General features: G+C 32.3%; 1 protein-coding gene across 1 annotated transcript in view; it reads left to right on the forward strand.

The window, feature by feature from the left end:
* The first annotated feature begins 13 nt into the window (after positions 1–13).
* The window catches only part of LRRIQ1 (leucine rich repeats and IQ motif containing 1), a 133,797-nt gene continuing 115,512 nt past the window's right edge, over positions 14–18,298 (forward strand). Inside the window, 7 exon segments of the mRNA XM_077953101.1 lie at positions 14–75; positions 1,684–1,839; positions 4,010–4,121; positions 8,221–8,312; positions 10,242–10,359; positions 11,237–11,460; positions 15,504–15,578. Of these exon segments, the coding sequence (XP_077809227.1) occupies positions 1,708–1,839; positions 4,010–4,121; positions 8,221–8,312; positions 10,242–10,359; positions 11,237–11,460; positions 15,504–15,578 (753 nt within the window). The 5' untranslated portion in view covers positions 14–75; positions 1,684–1,707.

Below are 18,298 nucleotides of genomic sequence, written 5' to 3' on the forward strand. Positions count from 1 at the left end.
TTGCCATGGATACGCTTTGTGTAGAGTCTATGGGCGCTGTCTTACAACCAAGCCGAGGAATCTTGCTGCTGAGGGGTGAGCCGGGGCCTCAAGGCAGGGATTCCTGTTGGGGGAGGTGAGACAGCTGTGGGAACTCAGGTCGAGCCGGGACACTCTCTGCCTGGCCAGACTTCCAGGAAAGGGAGAGACCGCGGGTCGGGAGATGGCTGTGCGGCTCTAAGAAGCTCGAGGCTCCCTTGGGGAGCTCATTCAAAACTTAAAGAGATGCTTTGGCTAGATAGGGACATTCGATGGTTAGTCACTCACTGCTCCCCACAAACCATTCTTTCCTTCCTTCCTTCCCTTCTTGTCTCCCTCCTTTCCACCCATTCTTTTTCTGTCCTTCTTTCCTTCTTTCTTTCTTTTTTTTGGTAATATATAATTTATATGAACCTTATAAAGTAGATTTCTCTCCTTTTTCTTTACAGGGGTTGAAGGTTGGAGTTCCTTAAGCTTTTCTACTTTTGACAGCTTTAGTGAACTCCAAACGATTCGTTATCAAGTTAGAGCACTTTAATGCAGCCTATTTACAGTGAGACCCATCTGTGACTGCACGTCATATACAGTAACCACTAACTACAGGTGGCTACTGAGGGCTTGAAATGCAGCTAATCCTGAGATATGCTGCAGGTGTAAAACACACAACAGATTTCTAAGAATTACTGTCCAAAGAAAGAATATAAACTCTTTGCCATGATATTAATAATTAATTTTATGCTCAAATACGTAATTGGACAGGGGTGATCTAATGAGCTAGTAGACGAATAGAGAGGGTCATGGTAAAGGAAATGACTCTTACCTCCACCATACTCTCCTGCCTCTCTTTCTACGTAAAGTTTATTATACCTGTGCATTTTGCTTTGTAGGCATAGAAAAAAAAAAATCTAACTTTCCTTCTAATAAAGCCTTTTAAATGCACTTTGAGTTCCATTGCAGGATAATATTTTGCCCTGGTTCTGTTTGGAGTTTCATTTCATTTGTTTTCCTTTTCTTTTCTTTCTTTCTTATTTTATTTTATTTTTTATTTTTGAGTGAGTGAGGGAGAAGGTTGTCGGTAGAGTTGATTTTGAGATGATTGAATAGAGTGAAAGGAGGAATTAACGAAAGGGAAAGAGGATGGAAAGAAGGAATGAAGAAAAGAACAAGAAGATAGGTGGGAAGGTCAGGCTCTTGAGGAAAGAAAAAAAAAAGTTTAAAGTAGTGTCACGAAAAATAAAACGATAGCTGACTAGTATGTTTTCAAACCTTTTTTGGGATTAAGACCAACAGTGAAAAATAAAAAAAACCCCAGAACATTAATAAAAACACATATTACATTGCAACTCATGCATACATACATACATTTATATGTATTAATCACTGAAACAAAAATTTTATAAACAATTCTGATCTTTATTATATATAGTGCAATTATATAAACATATAAATCAAGAGTATTACGGTACAGTTACAGTTGATCATTTTGTAGTCAAATTTTGAAAAGAATGATTGAAGAGATAAAACAATGTTTGGTGTAACCATAAGAAGGTGTGATAAAATTTTGTTAAATTAAAACATGTTTAAATAAATATGTTGGATTGGTATGACAAATTAGAGAACACATAAGTTTTAGCGACATATTAGCCTCTTCATTTTTTAAAGCAGTTCTGTGCTTTATTATGAAGAATAATGGACGATGATGATGCAAAGCTCAAAGCAGAAATAGAAGCTGAATTGGATAAACTCAGCATTTCCTCCTTGGAAAAAGAGGACATTGAGAGTGATTCAAAATCAGAAACCCAGAGTGATGATAGTGATACAGTAAGTATTGCACTTTTGAGCCCTTTAACAGGAGTAGGCTTTTCAGGAGAAATATTACTTTCTTAGGATATTTTTATATACTTCTCATTTTTAGCAGCATTGTTATAAACAATTTATATAAATATAAATTATATTTAATATATATAGTCACCTATCTTCATAAAATTGGGATTATTATTATATATATTTTTATCCTGATTTTTGTTTTTACTTGTGAACATTTTAGCATGATTAAATTACATGGGAAGAAAAATGTATGTGAAATCTTTTGACATATCAAAATGGTTACTTTTGGGAATAAAACAAATTATCCTTTTATTTGTGTATTTTTACCAATGTTTATATGCTTACAGAGTTCATTCATGGATTTATTCATTTATACCAATATCCTTAATCCAACTGGAATTTATTTTCAGGAATGTTATGAAATGTAGAACTAATTTGAAAATCTCCTGCACATATTGAGCTAATTTTTCCAGTGTCTCTTGTTTAATAATCCACCTTTTCTCAATTGATTTGTCATTTGTCTTATTGATAGTTATTGTACATATGATCTATCCAAGGCTGTCTATTCTTTTCCATTACTTTGTTCATTATTTTCTTACTGTTGTATATTTTTAAATATTGAATGGATCAAATTCTTCACATTGTTTTATTATTTTCAGATCTTAACTAAGCTTTTTTTAAAAAAGAAAATTTTTTAAAGATTTCAGAACTTTGTATTTTATTAGGATTGCACTAAACCTACCCATTACATTTAGAGAAATTAATATTGTTACATTATTATGTCTTTTATCCAGAGCTAATTTAAATGAGACAAAAAAATCTGAAATTTTTATTTGAATATGAAATCTAACAGAATAATGGACTGTATTATGTTATACCTTTTTATATAAAGGAAGAAGAAAATTTTAAAGCCCTTCTATTTCAATTAAGATACCTCACTATTATTTATATCACTTAGAATCAATGTAAGTATTATTACCAGGGGAAAAAATTATTAACTAAGGATTTAAGATTATGAACTATATTTCCCAGGACATAACAACAATCTCTATAATCCAGGTCGTTTCATTTGAAATGCTTCTTAGTTAAACAAGAAATAGAAATCTCAATGCAGGACAGATGTCAGAAAAATAGAATTGATATTTTTGTCACTATTTTTAATACACTACTTTATCAGGACTCATTTTATGACATATAATTTTACATGCTTTTCTGTAGTACTAAGAGAAAGGTAATATTTTCTCATTATCTTCTGATGTTCATTCTCAAAACTAAACACTGAATTTCATTAGTTAGGATGGAGAAAATAAAGCTGGCTATAAATCCTAAATTCAACACATGAAAACACAGTATGGCAGACAATATTTATTTTTAGTTAAATGAAAGCAGGTGCATATCATGTTCTTCTATATAGAAACATTTATATTGTTTCATTCATGCTATGCTTGAAGTCCCTCAAGGAAGTGTTGTCATCATGTAGATATATGTAACTTCAAGATTATTATTAAAATTGTTCATAGATGCTTCAAGTATTTTGTTGTTATGAATATTATTTATTTGCATTATATTTTCTAACTAGTTATGGTGTTATTGGAGGAAGGAATTTAATTTTCACATTTTGCATATCAATATATTTAGCTATTTAGAAAATTTACAAATCGATTTATATAGGCTGTATTGATAGATATTTTATAACAGTTCACAAATGTGACTAAGTTTGTGTATGATAATCACAAAGCCAGTTTTGAATGGAATAAATAATTATATCAGGTATTAGTTTGACATTAAATATTTTGAAAAAATAATCTTGCAGCTTGGTTAATATTTGATACAATTTACTTGAAGTTGGAATTAATCTAAAAATATATACAACTATTGAGGACATTCAAAAATAAACAGCCTCTAATAAAGTTAACAAAAGTGATGTGTAGGTAACTCTTTTCATTTGTTTTCTTAGAGTTTTCTAGAAATGCACAACCACCTGAAAATTAAAAGCAAACTTTAGCCAAATATATTTGTCTGAACTATGCTGCTTGTATGGAACCCTTTTATTTCATTTACATGTTTTGTTCACATTTTTGATGTGGAATGAAGCATCCAAAATTTGACACATAATTTTGATAATAAACACTTTCACAGTTTCTTGTATTATTAAAATTTTTAGGATTCGGTTGAATTACCAGAACCAGTTCTTCATTGTATTAACATCATAAAGAACAGGAGTAAAGCTGTTGAAGAGCTCATTCTTCAGGACCTGGAAGATACTGGTATTTTAAGTAAGTACTGTTTTCATCTGTCTGGCAGATAAGCTTTCTGTACATGTGAACAAATTATAATTTAGTAAACTCAATTGCTTATAGTTCTTATCTCTTACTGTGCACATGTGTATACATTTAGTGTATTTCTAATATATCTACTGTATATTGGACTGTTGGGTTTAGTTCATTCATTTTTCTTTTTTTTTTACTATCTTTCTTAGGTCTTCAGTAAATACCATCAGCATTTTGTTTCCGCAGTTCTAATTAATGCCAGACATCCTTTTTATTTTATATTAAAGAAAATAAAACTAATCAATAGACTGTTTTAGCAGTATCAGTATATACATCATTTTTTGGGAAAAATATAATCATTTGATTGAAAAGCCCAACAGTATGTTTCTTGAACTGTGCCAATTTGCTTCTTGGAATTGTTGTAAGACTAATGGAAAAATCAAATATTTAATTAGAATTAATCTTGGCTTGCTTTATAATGAGAAATGGCAGCATTCTAAATGTTCAACAAGACCTTTTTTGTTGAATAATATACCTATTTTTAAAAATGACTTAGACAAATATTTAATGGAAAAATATTCATGATATGTTAAAAGCTATTTTAAAATTAAATGGCATTTATGTAGGTATTAGTATAAATTAGAATGTAGATATTCATATTCATTCAACAAATATTGCTTTGTGATAGAATGTGTTCTAGTCACTGAGAATACCTCAGTGAACAAAACAGGCAAAGATTCTGCTCCTCTGTTTTAATGTTGCAGTGTAGGCAGACAGATAATAAACAAATATGCAATATTTCAATAGTGGTAACTGCTATGAAGGAAAAAAATGTAAGAAGATAGAGACTGGGGTTTGCTGTTTTAAATCGTCAGGGAAGGTCTCTATGACAAGGTCTCTATTTGAGCAATGACTTAATGAATGTAAAGCTGAGTCACATGATTATCTAAGAAGCCTGTATTCTGGAAAGAGGGAAGTATAAAGTCCCACTGAGTGGACTTAATGTTTGCAAAACAGCAAGTAAACGTTTCTAGTTTTATCTGAGAAAACAAGGGATTAGATGGTATAGGGCTCTTCTAAACCATTTTGTGGACTTTGGATTCTATTCTCAACATATAAAAATTTTTGAGTAAGCAATGACAGTATCTGAATTTTATTTGGAAACAATCATTCTGTTGACTGTGTAGAGAATATGCCTTGAGGTAGTCAAGCTACTACAAGACTATTGCAATAATATGTTAAGAGATGAGAGTGGTTTCAGTAGACATGAAAAAATATGGTCATATTCTGGAAATTGTTTTAAAGTGGAAAGAAAAGTATATATTGGTGGACTGGTACAAAATGAAGAGAGGAAGGTGGCTCCAAGATTTTTGTCCCGAACACCAGCATGAATTACTATGTAAAGATTTACTGTATATTTTGACAGTGATTATCTATGGTTGAATTATGAGGAATGTTAATGACATGTTTTGTTTATTTTTACTAGGTTTAAACAATGAAAATATAAATACATTGACAGTTATACAGACTATTTATAGTCTAATTATGAAAAAGATAAAAGAAAACACAATTGTAGGAATTAGTTACATGAATTGTGATACAACTACAGTTACAGCAGTGGTTTAGAAAATTATGAGATCTTGTATATGACTCTAATGTAATGTAATCTAATCTGATCTCTAACAAGATCAAACAGATCAGAGCCTTATAAAAGATATTTGACAATCTCAATGAATAAAATAATTTTCCCAGAAAATTTAAATTAATTTAATTATTTAAAATGGTTAATTATTTAAATTATTTAAAATTATTAAATTTATATTAGTAGAATTAATTATTTTAAACATAAATTATTGATTTTAATTTATTAAATATTAAATTAATTGTTAAAATTATTAAATTTATTATAAGTTTATTCATTAAATTATTACTAATATGTATTATTTATTAAATTTGGATTTATTGAAATTTAATTTAAATTATCCTGTATAATAATTTAATAATTTATATTATATATTCATTCTTACATAAATTATTTAATTTAAATTATTTGTTACATTATTTATTGCACAGGATGATAGTTTAAAATTAATTAATGATTTTTCAAGAAAAATTATCAAAATTATTTGAAAAAGTGAAAAACAATTAAATCAATAATATGGCAAAGAGGTGGAAAGAGACTTCTCAAATGTTGCTAAACTCGGAAAGATGTTAAACTAAATCCTTACAACCCATTAAGGAGCAAAAATACTTTATTTCTAAAAGCTATTATTTCAGATCAAAATTGTATAAGCATAGCACAAATAAAAGAAACTAGAAGCTAGTTTCATTTATGAATATAGATGTATTGATTGGGGTTCTCAGTTGTAGAAAACAGACCCTGTAGCTACTTTAGGCAGTAAGTTTTCTTTGTTTATTTTTATAAGGAGAGATGTTCTGAATATTTATTGCTGTGTTATGAATATAGATGTATTGATCGGGGTTCTCAGTTGTAGAGAACAGACACTAGCTACTTTATGGGCAGTAAAGTTTTTGTTTATTTTTATAAAGAGAGATGTTCTGAATATTTATTGCTGTGAAACAAAGTTAGAAAGTTAAAATAATTTATTATTATACCTTTTGGTTCTGTTGGTTGACTAGGCTAACTTGGACAGTTCTTGCTTGGGTTTTTCATGCACTTAAAGTCAGATGTTGATTAAGTCTGTAGTCATGTGAAGGCTTGACTAGATGAGAATTCCAAAATAGCTCATTAAAATGTCTGGCCATTGATGCCACCTGTTGACTGGAGAGTTCAGATGTGGCTTTCAACTGGAGGCCTCTCTCTGTGGCTTTCACTCCTCAGATCATATAGATTCTGAGAAGTGTTCTACAGCAAAATACCAAGAGACCAAGGTGGAACCTTGTAGGGCTTCTCATGATCTCTTCTCAGACATCATGCGTCATTTCTGCCACATCCTGATGGTCACACAGGGTCAGCCTGTGTCCTATGTGAGAGGGAACTAAACAGGGTATGTATACCAGTAGGTATGATTCTTTGGGAGAAACATCTTTGGGGACTATCTACTACAATAAGTAACCGAATTATTAATAAGACTGAAAAAGCAGTCTCTAGCATAAACATCCAAGCTGAAGAACAAAGCCCACACATATATCATAAAACTGGGCTTCATCAGAAGCTGCTGTCATACTTAAGAAGTTCAGAAACATTAATCCTCTACTATACACTCTTGTCTCCCAACTCTGAGCTCCCTCTACTACATTCTGGCTCATAGAAATAAAAATATCATCACCTGCCTCCCTTTAGACATAATATTTTATGAAAAAAAGAGTTATGTAAATATATTTATGAACATAAACTAAATTACTCTCAGAAATCTAGCTGCAAAGGTATCTGGATGATGTCATTTTTTTTTTTTTTCTTTTTGACCTCTCACAGAGGAAAGCTTGCCAGAAAGGTAGTGAAGAGGTGTTAAAAGAAAATCTATAATATCTGCCAAACTAGGTGTGAATAATCAGTTAGCCAGCAGAATGGTCCTCTGTAAAGTTAGTTTACTATTGGGAAACATTACCATGTTATAACATATAAATTGAAAGAAAGAAAATATAACTACATCTGCACACATAATTAAAAATTACAAAATTCAACAACTCATAAAATAAATTTAATTCCTCTTCATTTACACGGTAATAATTATAATTTTTAAATTAATATTTTTATTAAAATGTGTTCAATATCTTGTGCAAGGTCATGTCTGGTTTGTGGCAGATAAAGTTGAATTTTTGTTGATTTCTAATCAAGGTGCCATTGCAATATCAAGCAAGGCATGTTTCTTTATGCCTGGGAAATAAACTTCAGGCACGAGAATATGGAAAATGATAGAGTCAAAGCACTTTAGAAATTTATTGCTTTTATTTTTAGAATAAAGGAAGCAGATTTCCTCCATTGTTTATTCTTAATTATTTTTCTGTTATTTTGAGTTACTCTTACTGATCAACAATATACTCTGATAGAATTTGAGATTAAAAATTAAGAAAGGGTTTGAAATTTTGAGATGTTGTATTGTATTCTAATATTGGAAGTTATATATATATATTCTTTTTCTAGGCCATAGTTATGGAGCAGTTTCTGCTAATCGTATGCATTTAAGGACAGGACTATCAACTGAATATGAAGAAAGCTCAGAGCAATTAATTAAGGTATATATTCAATATTTGACTTAAAATATTCACGATTACAATTAGAAACTTTATCTCTTACACAAGATTGGTAATTCACTGATTTAAATATTAAAAATTTAATTATTTTTAAGCAAATCATCTGTGGTTTTATGGTTTCCTCTGGCATATGATAAAAAACACTCAATTTTCAATCTTTAAGAATATTAAAAGTGGTGGCCTGAGCCATTTATACCTGGCAATTTAATGTGCATGTCGATAAAATAGAACTGTATTACACAAATTTTGTTGTCTAAAAATTCTGAGGAAAATAAAGAATATATTCTAATTTGCTCTTCTTAGGAATGTACTATGTTCCAGCAGAGACTTTACAGAAAATTTAAATTTATAATACTTTATAGCAGTTTTCAGAAACAAATAAAAGAAAAACTTAGTTAAAAAATAAGAAGAGCCTTAACAGTTTAAGTTAAAATCCCACAAATGTATTTAAGAGAAAGTCTCTCCTAAAGATTCACTTCTTAGATTGATTTTTATCTCTTATTTTATCCAATTTTCTCTCCTTTTACCTATTTCTCCTCCCTAATGTGTTTAACATAATTTGAAAATTGCTTATATATCTCTTATTCTTTTTGAATGTTTTACTCTATTGAATTTTTTTGTAATACTTAAATTTGAAATATTAATTTTAAATTATTATACTGTTACTTCCTTGGAATACAAGGCCTGTATCTTTCCAACTAAAGTATGGTGAAAATATAATTATGGAAAATAATTGATATAAATGATGCATATATAATTTAGGTTAGAGAATAGTTCTCTTTTTCATCATGTAGAATATACAAAAAGTTTGTCTATGGGAATATATATATATATATATATATATTTTTTTTTTTTTTCTTTTGAGACGGAGTCTTGCTTTGTCGCCCAGGCTGGAGTGCAGTGGCTGGATCTCAGCTCACTGCAAGCTGCGCCTCCCGGGTTTACACGATTCTCCTGCCTCAGCCTCCCAAGTAGCTGGGACTACAGGCGCCCGCCACCACGCCCCGCTAGTTTTTTGTATTTTTTCGTAGAGACGGGGTTTCGCCCTGTTAGCCAGGATGCTCTCCATCTCCTGACCTCGTGATCTGCCCACCTCGGCCTCCCAAAGTGCTGGAATTACAGGCGTGAGTCACGGCGCCCGGCATGTTACCCACATTTTGATTACTGTAGCTTTGTAGTAAGTTTTGAAATTGGGAAGTGTGAGTTACCCAACTTTGTTCTTTTTCAAGGTTGTTTTGGCTCTTCTGGATCCCTGGTTAATTCCGTATGAATTTGAAGATGTTTAACTTTCTTTGGGTTATATTTGTATAAATATGTTATTAATATGTGTTTCAAAATTGTCTGAAATTCCTAAAATTCTGATGTCTTAATAAATGTCAATAATAATTACAGTTATTTTGTCAAATTGTTACATACTACAGAAATAGCTGTATTTCTTTATCAATTGTGTCATTAACCGTGGCTGGAATAGTCAAGCCAAAAGTCTTTTGTCATCCACAGGCAATTATTGTCTTGGCCCGTCTTGGCCTCCCAAAGTACTGGGATTACAGGCTTGAGCCACCGCGCCCGGCCTAAAACAGAAATACATTAAAAGGAAAACATTAGTAGAAACATTTTGAAGTGATTGTCAAGCAGTTTAATTGAATATTGTGGAATAATATTAAATAATATTAAAGACTTATTAGAGTTCTGAAAAACATAAGGAGGGTTACTTACGCTTGCATGGCAAAACTTTTTTATTCATTGTAAAGAGAATAATTATCAATGTACTGCAGATTTGTATTTGAGAGAAATCTGAAGCACATTAAAATTCTTGGTATATACATGTAAATATTTAATGTATTATTAAAATGACAGCTTTACACTCTATCTTGATTTTTTTTAATCATTAGTACTCATTTAACCTCTTAGATATTATCTGAAATAGAAAAAGAAGAATTTATGAGAAGTAAAACCAATTGTGCCCGTCCTGATTTTGTTCCTGAGCCTATTCTTCATGACTTGCCTATGGATGAACATGTTTTACCAGGTGGACTAAATCGCTCAATGATATGTTTGTTAATTTTTATATGATTAATTATAGTTATCTGAAAAAATTTGGACAGTTGTTTTTTGTTCTTTTAATATTTAGAAAAACAATTACAATGTTTGATTATTATTGTGCCTTTGCTATACTTATTAAATTACATATCATCATAGACTTTTATGCCTTCTAAATTTACTTGATTTAAATATTTTTTCCACATGTTCAGCTGATTGCAATAGATTTCACTATCCCTGACTTTATTTAGTACCTCTTAACTATCTCTTAACTATTTCTTAATGACACACACACACACACACTCTCGTGGATTTTATTTATTTATTTATTTATTTATTTTTTTTTGAGACGGAGTCTTGCTCTGTTGCCCAGGCTGGACTGCAGTGGCCGGATCTCAGCTCACTGCAAGCTCCGCCTCCCGGGTTCTCGCCATTCTCCTGCCTCAGCCTCCCGAGCAGCTGGGACTACAGGCGCCTGCCACCTCGCCCGGCTAGATTTTTGTATTTTTTAGTAGAGACGGGGTTTCACCGTGTTAGCCAGGATGGTCTCGATCTCCTGACCTCGTGATCCGCCCGTCTCGGCCTCCCAAAGTGCTGGGATTACAGGCTTGAGCCACCGCGCCCGGCCGTGGATTTTATTTTTATATTAAGTTTTGTGAAATATTTTAAGTCAACTTATGTGACTTTATTCACTTCAGTGAAATTTCTATGTCTATTCAACAATGCAACAATTTCTATTGCTGCATATTCTCGCTTGGGAATATGTTGGCATTTTTTTTTAATTTTAAAATTACTTTTATACTTTGAATTCGTTTTGACAGTTTTCATCTTACAAATAATGACGTTATTTTTCTTCATGAATCCAGATGATGCTGATATAAATTTTGGATACTGTGAAGTGGAAGAAAAATGTAGACAGTCTTTTGAGGCTTGGCAAGAGAAACAGAAGGAATTAGAAGATAAAGAGAAAGAAACTCTCAAAGCTCAGAGGGATAGAGAAGAAAAACAATTTCAAGAAGAAGAAGAAAAGCGACATTGCTGGATGAAACAATTTAAAGTTGAAAAGAAGAAATTAGAGAATATTCAGAAGGTATTTTGCTTTTGTTTTTCATATATTTTTTAAATCAGTAGCTACCTCTGAAGAATATCGATATTTGGATTGTGGTGCAGATTGAGCTTAATAGTATGACTTTTAATTACTCTCAGATAGAGGAAGAAATTGACTGTAAATTAACAGTATTTAATATGAGCTCCTTGATTAGTTTTTATTGAAATTCATTGGAAGTTCAGACACACTTTTGATCTTGGGGGCCGATGGAGTCTATGAAGTTTCAAGGGTCATCCTGGATAGTTTGAACTTTACAATATAAATTGTTGTTTTTCTTTATATGCTTCTAAACATTGGAAAAAGCAATGAAAAATTCTTGAGTATGCATTAACCTTGCTATGTGGTCTGGCATATGACATGTAAAACATATTTAAAAGTAGTTCAACCATTTAGGGACAGACCATGCCCCACCTTCGTAATTAAGCTACTTCCTTGAACTGGAAACTCTTTGGTGTGAAGTTTTGTACGGTTTTTTTTTTTTCTGTCGTATGTGTTGTTGGTGTTGTTTTCCCCCTAGGAGAGCCACACAATCAGGTCATAGTAGTGGTATATCGATATTGTGAAACTGGTGGATTTTAGGACCCTACTTGCAGGTCATCAGAACCTTAGAATATTTGGATAACAGGCATGACTGAATTCTCTATCTTTCATGATTAAAATTGATTTATACATTATCCAGAACTCGCTGGGTTTGAGTGTTGCATATAAAGAACATTAGCTTGTTCAGCATTTTTTTAGTCCTCCATGTTGAGTACATTTCATTTCTTACTGTGTGGAAAATAAACACACTAAAGGCTGGGCACGGTGGCTCACGCCTGTGATCCCAGCACTTTGGGAGGCCAAGATGGGTGGATCACGAGGTCAGGAGATTGAGACCATCCTGGCTAATATGGTGAAACCCCGTCTCTACTAAAAATACAAAAAAATAGCCTGGCGTGGTGGCGGGAGCCTGTAGTCCCAGCTACTTGGGAGGTTGAGGCAGGAGAATGGCGTGAACCCGGGAGATGGAGCTTGTAGTGAGCCAAGATCATGCCACTGCTCTACAGCCTGGGCGACAGAGCGAGACTCTGTATCAAAAAAAAAAAAAAAAAAAAAAAAGAAAAGAAACACATTAAAATAAATTGTAATAATGTAGAACCAGTTATGCCATGACTTTTTCTAATAGTAAGATATGAATCTTTAATTTTCCCTTAGTTACATTTTCTTTCCCATAGACCAGAATGACATAGTCATTTCTGAGATCAAAAGCTTTTTTAAAAAAAATCCAAAATAGGATTGAGTATAATGTAGATTATTGGAGTAGTATTTGTTGGTTTGTACTAAAATGCATAATTATTATTAAGTGTTAGTGGTATCTCTGATTTCAATCCTATTAAGCAAAGTTTTCATTTTTATTTGTTTTATAACCAAAATTTGCTGACTACCTTAAGGGCAAAGCATTCAGCTGTGGGCTTAGATGATGCAAAAGAGATCTAACACCAAATCCCACCTTCAAAGAATTATAACTTTTTTTTTGAAACTAATTTGCAATTTATCATATAATTATGATTTAAGAAAATGCAATAATATTAGGTATAATGAATTCCTAAATATGTCCTTCATTATGCCTTGAAACTTAAAAGTTTCCAATGGGACTAGCCCACAAGTTTATGACTGACTCTAAATATGTAATTTACTCTCTTTCAGTAGTTCTTTCCTGGATTGTTAGCTGCCTCTCCATTCCCCAAAATAGCAATCATAAATCTCTTAAGAATTACACTCAATTTTCCGCCCTCATTATTAGTAAATAATCATATAACATTTTTTTTTGCATCAAATACAAACTTTCTCTTTTAATTCCACAGCTATTTAGTATCAATATCTGTATTCATCCTTTTTTAAAATTATTACTGGCCTTCCCTCCTATCCCAGTAAGAAAGGTTTCTTCCTTCTGCCAAAGGTTAGCTTTTCCTCCTCTAGTTTATATTTTATCATTTTTCAACCTACACCTGCTTTTTCCATATGCTGAAACACTCCTATCATCTTCTTCCTTTTTTATTGTTTATAAGCATGTTCAATTTCCTCCCATCCTAAAAACAAAAGAAAAATCATGAGATCATTCGTATATTTTTCTTTAGCTGTTCTTTGATTGACTTTTTAAAGGTTGTGTATAATAGGCTTCTTAAAGAGTGGTTATTTATACTGTATCATTTTTTTCATTCTCATCCAATTCTAATCCTGCTAGGTTTTTTGCAGCATTACCACACTGAATGAAACTGTTCTTGAGGAAGATAACAAATGACTTCTATATATTATACTCACACATTTCTTTCAGCTGTTTTGGACTCTGTAGTATTTTATGCCAGCAAAAATTTGATGGTTGACCATTTTACTTTCCCTTGACTTCTGTAAGATCACATTGTCTTGATTGTCTCACATCTTTGGCAATTACTAGTTGATATCCATTTTAGACTTCATTTTCTCTCTCTGTCCTTGTGTTTTCCATTATGTTGTTCCTGCATTGCTATAAAGAAAATGCCTGAGACTGGGTAATTTTTAAAAGTGGCACACACTTTTAAATGACCAGATCTAACGTGGACTCAGAGCAAACTCTCACTTATCACCAAGGGTATGGTCAAAGACCTTCATAAGGGACCTGCTCCCATGATCCAAACACCTCCCAGCAGGCCCCACCTCCAACACTGCGGAGTAGGGTTCAACCTGAGTTTTGGGTAGGAGCTAACAGCATGGATTCTATTTTTGTCCCTTTCTTTTCTTACTTCATATACCTCCTCTCTTGATAATTTCATCTTAATGAATTTCCTAATGTGTCCTTTGTTATATCTTGGAGCTTAAAACAAATGACCATTGATAACAAATCTACAATTGTATCAAAACAGGGTAGACTACATAACTCTCCTACAAAAACTGCATACTCAGAGAACTTTATGTATCTAAAACTGAATGCATTGTCTTGCTTTCTGAGTAGTTCTTCCCTGGGATTCTTAATTTTGATAAGCCACATTATCATCATTAGTCCAAGATAGAAAAATGAGGATAATGTTTTATTCTTCCTTCTTTTTTATTACTATCTTCCTTCCAATTATTGCATTAGCCATCTTCTCATCCATGTACTTTACAGCTCCTTTGTAGTTCAAGCTGCCTGAGGGTCTAACTTGGAATATTTACTATATTCTCTAATTGGTCTCCTTACCTTTGGTCTTACATTTCTCACACTTATCCATAGCACTGTCAGACAATTTTTTATTTAAAAATATGTTACTTCCGTGCTTAAACCTCATAAAAAATTCCCATAGCTCATATAAGATAACGATCAAAGAACTTTTCCTAGCTCAAAATGCTTAATAAGTGCCAAAAATTGTTTCTCTTCTTGAAAACCTAGTGATTTCAAATACAGTCTTTTGCATGAAACCTTTCATGATCTAATTATCATGCCCATTATGATTTTTTATATTTTTTCCCTTGTAATAAACTTATTCGTCTAAATTTTGGGTAATGTGTAAATTTATGATAGTGTCTTCACGTTATCAGAAGAGTTTTTGAAGAAGGGGGTTGTATTTTACCGATCTTTGTTTATTCTGAGGAGTCTTATTGAATGTGTTGATAAAGAGTTATTGAAAGAAAACCATTACTTATTGAACTGATTTATGTAAATTAAATGGTATGGCATGGTGAGAAAACAATTGTAACACAAATCCCATTTTACAAATATTATTGTAATTTTTACCATGCCCAACAGTGTTTCAAGGCAATGTATTATATTCTTTGAATAAACATACTCAAATAAACACAGCAACTTTCCCAGGTTGCAAACTTCTTTCTGTTCTCAGAATGGAAACCCTAGGTATTATTTATGTGACACTTCAGTTTGAGATTAAAGTTGTTATCCCAGTACTAAAAATTGAAAGCCATTGGTTGGGTTGTCATCTTTAACTATTGTTTACAAATATAGGTTATGAGAATCATATATAATTAATATTTTTGATATTTGAGTATAGTCATATTTATTATTATCATATGTTCAGCAAGAACAGGACAAGATGAATGATGAACTCTATGAAGAAGAGAAAATTTGGAAAGAGAAATTTAAACAGCATGAGGTATCTATATGTTGTTTTTAATTAGCACATTAAACTTTCTTTATTTGAAATACATTACTATACTTGAAATGGTTATTTTTAGATAATACTGCCTAAGTAGTACAAGATTTTAGTTTATTACAGCATTAAAAATTTATTAATCCTCAGAAACACTTCTTGAAATAGAATGTCTTGAAAATGAGTTAGCTGGTTTAGTGAGTGTTGTCCATATAAAATTGTAATTCTAACATTTCTTTTAAGGTTTGATGAAATGTACCATTTTGAATATTTATTTATGTTCAAAGATTGTTATGAAAGCTTACTCTTTTTCCTAAACACAATTAATTTTGTTTTGAATGTAAGATTATTCTGATTATACATTTATTGATGAAGTTTTAGTTTTTATTTACTCCATAGCTTTTATATACAATTATTTTAAGTAATTACAAATTTAAAGTAGATATCTCCCATAATCCTGTTATTTAGCTAAACATTATCATTTTTTTGTATTCCTTTCAAATCTTTTTAAAATTTATATAAATCCGCTCCTGCAAAAGTAGGTGCCTACTACACATTGTCAAATTAAAAAGCTGGTTAAGCATGTAAAGAGACAGAGTCATGTGAATGACAAGTGACAAAAAAAAGACAATAATAGCTCACCTGTAGATAATCTAAATGTTAAGTATAGTAGAGCTGTTAAAATACCTATAATGATCATCCAGTAGCAAAATACTTAGACAGGTGATGTGAAAAGAAAAACAACATCTGTAATGAAGTACCAACTATACATTCTAGGGTTTAAAAAATTCAGTATATAAAATTAAATTTCAGTGGGTAAATTTGATTGGACATAGCAGAGGAGACCATTAGTGAAATGAGACAGTTCAATAGAAAATATCCAAATTAAAGCACAGAGTAGAAGAAAAAAAATGAGAAAAGAGGAAAAGAGCACAAGGAATATGTGATACATGGTGAAAAGATATGAAATTTGTATTATATTTTAAAAGGAGAGGAGAGAGAGAATGGGGCAGAAGCAATGAAGTAAAGAGATAATGGTTAAAAAGGTTTCAAATTGTTTTTAAAAAATCAACCAGCATATTCAAAGATGAAAAATAATTTCCAAGTAGGATAAATACAAAGAGAATGCCACCTTGGAATAAATAGTACAATTACTGAAATTCAAAACAAAAGGAAAATAAAGTCTTAGAAGCATCTGGAGGATAAAAGACGCTTTACTTAAAAAGGAGTAACAGTAAAACAAATAGCCATCTTTAAGTAAAATGATGGAAGAAACAAGACGGTTCAAAAAACACAAGTATTCAATGATAATGGTTTCTTTATTAGTGTTCTTTGAATCCTGACTCTTCTGCCAATTTCTGGACTCAATTTTTAATTTCCTGGAGTATACACTTAAATATTTTCTTTTCTTTTCTTTTCTTTTTTTTTTTTTTGAGACGGAGTCTCGCTCTGCCACCCAGGCTGGAGTGTAGTGGCCAGATCTCAGCTCACTGCAAGCTCCGCCTCCCGGGTTTACGCCATTCTCCCGCCTCAGCCTCCCGAGTAGCTGGGACTACAGGCGCCCGCCACCTCGCCCGGCTAGTTTCTTTTGTATTTTTTTAGTAGAGACGGGGTTTCACCGTGTTAGCCAGGATGGTCTCGATCTGCTGACCTCGTGATCCGCCCGTCTCGGCCTCCCAAAGTGCTGGGATTACAGGCTTGAGCCACCGCGCCCAGCGACACTTTCAAAAAATGTTTTTGGATGCTAGATTTTCTCAATCTTTGTTTGCATATTTGAAAATATTTTTAGTTTGCTTTCAAAAATGGTCAATTTCTTTGGGTGTAGAATACAGGTTTATACCACTTTTAACAATGTAAAGGGCCGGGCGCGGTGGCTCAAGCCTGTAATCCCAGCACTTTGGGAGGCCGAGGCGGGCGGATCACAAGGTCAGGAGATCGAGACCACGGTGAAACCCCGTCTCTACTAAAAATACAAAAAATTAGCCGGGCGCGGTGGCGGGCGCCAGTAGTCCCAGCTACTCAGGAGGCTGAGGCAGGAGAATGGCGGGAACCTGGGAGGCGGAGCTTGCAGTGAGCCGAGATCGCGCCACTGCACTCCAGCCTGGGCAACAGCGTGAGACTCCGTCTCAAAAAAAAAAAAAAAAAAAAATGTAAAGATATGACTTCATTGCATATTTATTTATTTTTGCCTATGCTATCTATGATTGCAAATTTGATGCCTTTTCCTTACATTCTTTTGAAGCTTTAGGATTTTTCACTTTATACATTCATCCACACATATTTACTGGTTTTCTACTAGGTCAGGCACTTCTCTGAGTGTTTAAGATATGGCAGTACATAAAACTGAAAATAATCCCTACTTTCAAATGTGATACACAATTCCCAAGGAGGAGAGATACAAAGAAAATCACACCTTGGAATTAGATAATACTATTCAAATTCAAGACAAAGGAAAAATAAAGTGTTGGAAGCATCCAGAGGAAAAAAGACATATTACCTAAAAAGGAGCACAGTAAAACTAACAGCTGACATTCCTTAGAGTTCTGAAATATTGCTAGCATCTATCTAAGTGTGTTGTGTATGTGTGCATGCAATGTTCGGTCTTTCTCCTATGGCTTTTTGTTGTTGTTTTTAAGAAAATGTATTTTTCTATTATTTTCTTCCCTTCAGTTTTTCTCAGTTCTTTATTCAGGAACTCCTGAATAAAGAGTTCTTTATTCAGG

This window comes from Macaca mulatta, chromosome 11 (genome assembly GCF_049350105.2).
Source record: "Macaca mulatta isolate MMU2019108-1 chromosome 11, T2T-MMU8v2.0, whole genome shotgun sequence".
NCBI classification, from domain to species: Eukaryota; Metazoa; Chordata; class Mammalia; order Primates; family Cercopithecidae; genus Macaca; species Macaca mulatta.